This window comes from Egretta garzetta, unplaced genomic scaffold (assembly GCF_000687185.1).
Source record: "Egretta garzetta isolate BGI_Z169 unplaced genomic scaffold, ASM68718v1 scaffold232, whole genome shotgun sequence".
Classification (NCBI taxonomy): domain Eukaryota; kingdom Metazoa; phylum Chordata; class Aves; order Pelecaniformes; family Ardeidae; genus Egretta; species Egretta garzetta.
In genome coordinates, this window is record NW_009258959.1 from 1,018,542 (window position 1) to 1,025,072 (window position 6,531).

The following is a 6,531-nucleotide window of genomic DNA, read 5'->3' on the forward strand; positions in this document are numbered from 1 at the left end:
ATCATCATTAAGAAAAAGAAGTCTGTTCCCACGGTTCTACCGGCCATGTCGATGGAGCAAAATGAAATTAAAACCGAAAAGCTGACAGACAGATGGCGTGAGGAGTTATGGTGGGGGAAAACAGAAATAAATTGAGACCGCGTTGCTCCTGTGCTCACTTTGGAAAGTGTCTTTTATCTGGAAAACTGGGATTAGGACCGGATTAGTCACGCTAAGCACGGACTGTCAGCAAGGACGTGCGGGACACGTACCTGGCTGTCCTGAGCAGACCGCAGGGCCCTCCTGGGGGGGGGGGGAAGTGCCAAACACCCGGCGACTCGTCCTCATTCCTGCGCCCCAGTGCTGGGCTGTGCTGCACACAGAGCTCGTGGGCACGCTCCTCTCTCTAGACCTTTTTTTTTTTTTTTTAAGAGCAAGTTCTACCAGGCCCCACGGACCAAAGCCGCTCCCAGGCGCGCAGCCGCTCTCCACGAGCGGCTTCCGTTAGAAGCAGTCGAGCTGCTCGTCCGCCGCGGTGAGCCAGCGCCTCGCAAATCCAGCGCTTAAAGCTCCTAACTACGGGAAACGTAGGGGCTTGGTTACATCAGAAGCAAAAAAAGCATGGGCTTGTGGAAAACAGCCAAATGATGAGCAACGTCAGCTGCACGAAGAACCGAGAGGGAAAAGCAAAGCAAAGCAAAGCGAAAAAGCAGCGAGATGAAGCGGTTTTGCACGGTTAAGAACAGTACAATACAGGAAAAGTAGCCAGGTTTCCTTCCCCCCCAAGAGTTTCTTTTAAATAAAGAATGATCCTTCGTCACGTATCATTGATGTTTATTTCAAGACATGCCACGTCAAAAAAACTCGCCTTTAATATTGCATTATAAAAGCACTTTACATCTCGTTCTGCCTTTGAAGTTATTGGTGTGCAGAGCTGCTCTAAACCCAGGGCAGGGCGCGAGCCTGGCATTCATTTCAGGAATGAAGAATCCCAAACCTTTGATGCCCGTTCCCTGGTGAAAGTGGTGGTGAGGACGATTCCCTTTCTCTTCCCCGGTTGGTTGTTTTAGATGGTAAAGAGGGGCAGAAGAGAACAAAGGAGGAGCCTGAATATTTGCTTGCAATTGTTCCTTTAAGTAGCAATCGCAACACAGACTCAAGAATTCCTTCCTGCACTGTAACTCGGCCAGATTCGCCCAGCAAACAATGTATTTACAATTGTGTTTATTAACTTACACAGCAACTTCACAATGACTAGTAAAGATTAAAAGGGTGCACTTCTAGTGTGTTCGATTCCGTGTTTCTCAGGTAGCTACATCTCGCGACATCAGCAAAGCTCTAAAGATTCCTCAGCGAAACGAAACGAACAAAAAAAAAATTACTGAAAATAGTAACAAAAAAAAAAAAAAAAAGAAAAAAATGAAGCCAAGAAATAAATATCGAAGAAAAAACGGTTAATCGTAAGCCTAGTTAAATAGAAAACTAAATTACTCGTCGTTTAACCAAACTATACAGCTCTAGTGAACCAAACTAAACCAACATGGAAGACTGAACATAAAAAAAAAAGCTAAAAAATAAAGGCATAAATCTGCATAATCACAACTCGGTTTCCATCCTATCAATCTCCCTTCCTCCCCAGCTAAGATCTCTCAACTAGATTTCTGTACGACCAAGGTAAAGGCCCCTTCCCCTGTCGACCTACGGCCACGCTACGGAAAAGCGGGTGCAACTCCCCCTTCCGCCGCCCCCTCTCTCCCAGCCGGGAACTGGCCTGCGAGCACAGCATCTCCGCTGGGAAATCCAGCTGCTCTTGCCTCTTTCTGCCAAATTTAAAAGGTTTCAATCCGCTGCGGCAGGTTTTAGCGCCAGTCCTGAATTCACTTAATTTTTCCCCTAAAAAGAAAAAAAAAAAAAAAAGCAGCAGAACGCTTTCTCCTCCAACCAGCTGAGACATTACGTTCCCACCTCTCGGGCGGTAATAATTTACCTCGTTGGTGTTCTACAGAAAAGGAAAAAAAATGCTCTTAAAACTCATCTTGCACTCGAAACGTATTTCCCTGTTTCCTGCAAGTGTTTTGCTAATGCACATCCACCCTTTCCTTCCCCCCCCAAATCCTCCCGAAGCCGTTCAAGCCCGTTCAGAAAGAGCCTTTGCATTTCCCAGTATGCTTTCTTGGAAATGCGTTCACGTTGCCTCTGCAAGAACTAAAAAAAAAATCCAGCAGCCTTTCGTGGTGTCAAACCCCCCACTGCTAAGGTTTCCGAAACCGTTTGGGGGTTTGAAAACCAGTCAGACTATCTCTGCTCAAAAGATTAAGAGCTTGGGTTTGGGGTTTGTTTTTTATTATTGTAAGGATAAGCATTTAAACCTCGGCATATGCCACCTCCGCTTGCATCCCTGACTGCTGCCTAGTCGTCTGCAGTTTGTTAGAGACATCGAGTGGGTAAGATTTGCAAGCATTCTTCTGCACGTACACCTCGTCTAAGTCCAATTCAAAACTTACTCAGTTGCCATCATTTCAAAGTGCAATATCATAACATATTAAAAAAGGAACAAATATTAAGAAATTGTACCTATTTTTTCTTTTTTTTTTTTTTTTTTTTAAAGTTATAACTAGAATATGCTGGAATATTTTGGCTTTTTTTTTTTTTTCTTATAAATAATGAAGACACTGACATTTTCTTTGTGTGTGTGTGTGTGCTTGTGAAGCTAATAGATCATCTCCACGAGACAGCCAGCGATGATGAACTGCAATACGTTATTACTGAAAGGGGAAGGTTCAAGCCAATATTCACACTGCAGTCAATGAAGAGTAAAGGGAGGGAAAGCAGTGATGTTCTGGAGAAAGGTAGAAGCCACATGGTATTAGCAGGAGCAGCCTCCTTCACTGACAGGCTGCTCTTGAGGCTTTTCCAGTTTTATGTCGATCACTGGAAGAAATAAGTTAAGGGAAATAGATAAATAGATAATAGATAATGCGATTCGGTCTCCCCACCAAGCACAGGCAGGATTCTGACCGGCATTTTTTTCAGTTTGGGATTTCCCACCAAAATACTTGAAAAGACTTTTTGGAAGCTCTTGAAAAGACCGGCTTCAAACCAAAGTCCAGGTGCGGGTTTCTCAGCAGCCCCTCTTGCCCTGGCATTGGCACGGGTCTTAAGTGCGTAGCAGGAACAACGTCAAAGCCCAAATCTCTCTCTCTAACCAGAGTCTGCTTTTTCCCAGCGACCTCTTCTTGTTCCAAAGGGACTGCTGTAGTAATTAAAGATCCATGCGCTGAAGGATCTAATCACCATTTTCAGAGGGAACCAGTAACAGCTCCGAATCCCAGAGTTTCAAATCAAACGGGCATCCAGGAGGGGGTCAACCTGCTGGCTCAAAGAACAACTAAGGCCTGGAGATCCCTGGAGGAAGCCACGGAAGGGACAGCTGGCTTCCTTCTCAAACTCCTGGCTCCTCTACAACCGGCACGTACTTCCCTCTTGCTCCCCTGCCCGCACTCGCTTGGGGCAGGCAGGAGAGCCTGTTTGGGTTGGAATAAGGGGTGTGTATACGGATGGCAGCGCTTGCTCTGCTAAGAGAATCCCCCAGCAGCACGTTCTAGCAAGGCCGTGCCTTCTCACGCCTCACTAACCACCCCCCCTCCAAGTACCAACACCACCCAGAGCTCGCAGATGCGATGCTCCGCACACGCCATCCCGACCTCTCCCAGCAATCCTTCCCCCTAGTTAAACCGCCCTGCCGCCAGCCAACAGCGCCCCTGCCGTCCCCCCCAAACTCACCCCTCGCAGCAACAGCTAATATCCAGCAAGAACCTCGGGTCGGCCGGAGCGCTCGCTGCTGGGAACCAGCCCGGGATAAGCTACTCCCTTTGCGGCCCTCCAATTCCCAGCTGATGCCCTGCAGGTACAACGCTTACAGAGGAGCTGTGAGCACTAGTCCCCCCCCCAAACCCAACTCAGGGCAGTTCAGCACAAGTCTCGAGTGTTTCTCCCATCAGTTAATACAGAGGCAAATAGGTCCCGCAGCTGGTACTTCCAACTTACTTCCTTAGGGGGTTTAGGGCTTTTTACAGAGGTTAGGAGACAATAAATGTAAAAAGGGAAACAAAAGAGCCGTAATTCATCTCAAATATTTGGTCCGCCTGTTTCGCTGATCTAAACCTCGACACGGATTTAAGAGGCAGAGATGCTCAGAATGAGCCTTGCCGGCTTCATCACTGAGCACGAGCAGTTCAAGATCCTTGAACCCTCACATTCTGCAAAAAAGCCTACGGAAAATCCCCCCCGCCCCCCGTTAATCCTAGCGCAGCTGCCTGGGAGACAATCGTGTTCAGGCCCTGCTATCTGCAGTCTGCAGGAAGTCAAATTCAAAGCGCCCTTATTGCACTCTCATTTAGAGACCGACGATCAAACTCCCCGATAGGGAAACCACAGGCCCATCAGCCAGCGCCTGGGCATCCTACCACCATCCCTCTCATTAATGAAGATTGTTGCTCATTAACCTTTTGGTGACCTGCCTAAACGAAGTATTTTTGATCAGTCAAGTCCGTATCGCACAAAGCTTGTGCCTTAGCAGTTGCAAGCCGCAGCTTCCCAAATCCTCCTTTCCCCTACGCTCTCCAGGAGACGTAGTTTCAACACCAGGCTTGTCCTCTCCCACAGTTCCTTCCTCCAAAGCACCATTTCTCCTCCATTTACCAGCCGCCAGCTACACGATCCCTGCTGCAAATAAAACCTGAACAAGCTCCTCTTCTCAAAAAAAAGCTCTCCCACTTCCAGTATCTCATCAATTCTTTCCATCAAGATGCAATGCAACCCCTCTTTGCCCCCACCTGGAAGTACCCACCGTGATTTCCCCCCGCTTTGTCCATTCAGCTCCCGTCCAGCGCTCCTGCTGCGGGAGGAGCAGCGTGCAGAGGCAGGCAGCCCTCTCTCCACCTTCTGCATCACCATTCCTCTCTAATCCAAGCGAGGAGAAAGGGGGAGCTGGGTGAGATTGTGAGAAGCGGCTCGGTTATCACAGAACTTTTCACCGTCAGAGCCACGCTAAGCAACCGCAACCACTCCTACAGATTTCTCACAAAAGCGCCTTCACGGGCTTAACTGCCCTCCCCAAACACACCCAGCTGGCCAGGTGAGAAGCTCAGGTTTAGCCCTGCTGCTTGTTATGCAGAAAGCTTTATCCCTTTTCCACCCTTCATGCCACCTCCTTTCCCTTGCCCAAGGCTGATCCCTTCAGCTGAGTCTTCTCCTCCCTCCCACCACGCAGACGCCTGCCCAGAGCTGTCCAGGGTCAAGCACCGCAGGAGGCTGCCCTGGGAGGTTATGGGATCTCCATCCTTGGAGATTTCTTAAGTTTTCCTACACATAACCCTGAGTCTTCTCCTCCCTCCCACCACGCAGACGCCTGCCCAGAGCTGTCCGGGGTCAAGCACCGCGGGAGGCTGCCCTGGGAGGTTATGGGATCTCCATCCTTGGAGATTTCTTAAGTTTTCCTACACATAACCCTGAGAAAATGGTGTGATTTTGGAGCAAGCCCTGCTTTGAGCAGGAGGGTTGGAGAAGGGACCTACAGAGTTCCCTTCCAACCTAGCTTATTCTGCAAGCCAGATCTGAGCGTCTGCTCTGCAAAAGCCACAGAGCTTTTTTCCAGGCCTCTTTGCAGCTGTTTTCTCCTGCAGCCTCCCCCCTCCCTCCCCACATCCAACCTGCTCAAACACCGAGCAAAGAATCTTTCTGGATCTGTTTGCACCCTTCTGCACCTTCCCAGCGCCCTCCCTTCAGCTTTCATTCAGTTGTCCTCACTTTTACACCACCTCGTAGCCCTAAGCATCCCTACTTCCCCTGCTTTACAGTAGAGGCCGCCACCCCCAGTCCCAGCCTTCTATCCCCCCAAGCCTTCTTCCTCAGTACCTCAGGCTCAGAGGTTACTTGCCCCTATTCCCCCTCTCCTTTTGGGGATGACTGAGGGCTGCAGGAAAGATTTTGCTCCCTCCTTCTTCATCCTTGTTATTCGGGGTCTACGTTTTCCTCATCCACGGTAATGCCTGGCAGCGCTTTGCCGCCACCGAATCGGCAGCACGGGCGCATAAAGGATACTGTCTTCTCTACTTTTGTCTTGTGTGCTTTCCATTCCAGGCAAGGCAGCTGCCACGCGTCGGAAAAGCTGCAAAAAACACACAGGGAACAGATCAAAACAATCGTACTTTAAAGGGTGCACACCCCAGTTGATACAGTTCAAACAATGATTCAATACATCCTCCGGTACTATTTACACTGCTTACCCCAAAAAGCCTGACACCAAATATAACCTTTATTCTCAGGAAATGGCAAACCACATTTCTGTTGTTATTGAAGATCAGATGTTACTGGCTACGCGCAGCAAACCTTCCATCACCTTTCTCTGCAAATACGCTCCCTTTGGAATCCGGCTTTTCCACCTCGCGTCCGTCACAGCCCACAGAGCCCAACAACTTCCCCACGGCAGGCGGGAACTCGACCTCCACCCCCCCCCCAGAGGGTTGGGGACATGGGAGCCGGGAGCGCGGG

The 6,531-nt window shown here is 49.3% G+C and overlaps 1 protein-coding gene across 2 annotated transcripts in view; it reads right to left on the minus strand.

Moving 5' to 3' along the window:
- Positions 1-2,633: 2,633 nt before the first annotated feature.
- Positions 2,634-6,531, minus strand: part of RAB6A (RAB6A, member RAS oncogene family) — a 24,265-nt gene continuing 20,367 nt past the window's right edge. For both annotated transcript variants that reach the window (XM_009634585.2, XM_009634584.2), the window contains exons 6-7: positions 6,082-6,148; positions 2,634-2,910 (exon numbers count right to left, since the gene is read on the minus strand). In XM_009634585.2, the coding sequence (XP_009632880.1) occupies positions 2,846-2,910; positions 6,082-6,148 (132 nt within the window). In that variant the 3' untranslated portion in view covers positions 2,634-2,845. The remainder of the gene's footprint in view (positions 2,911-6,081; positions 6,149-6,531) is intronic.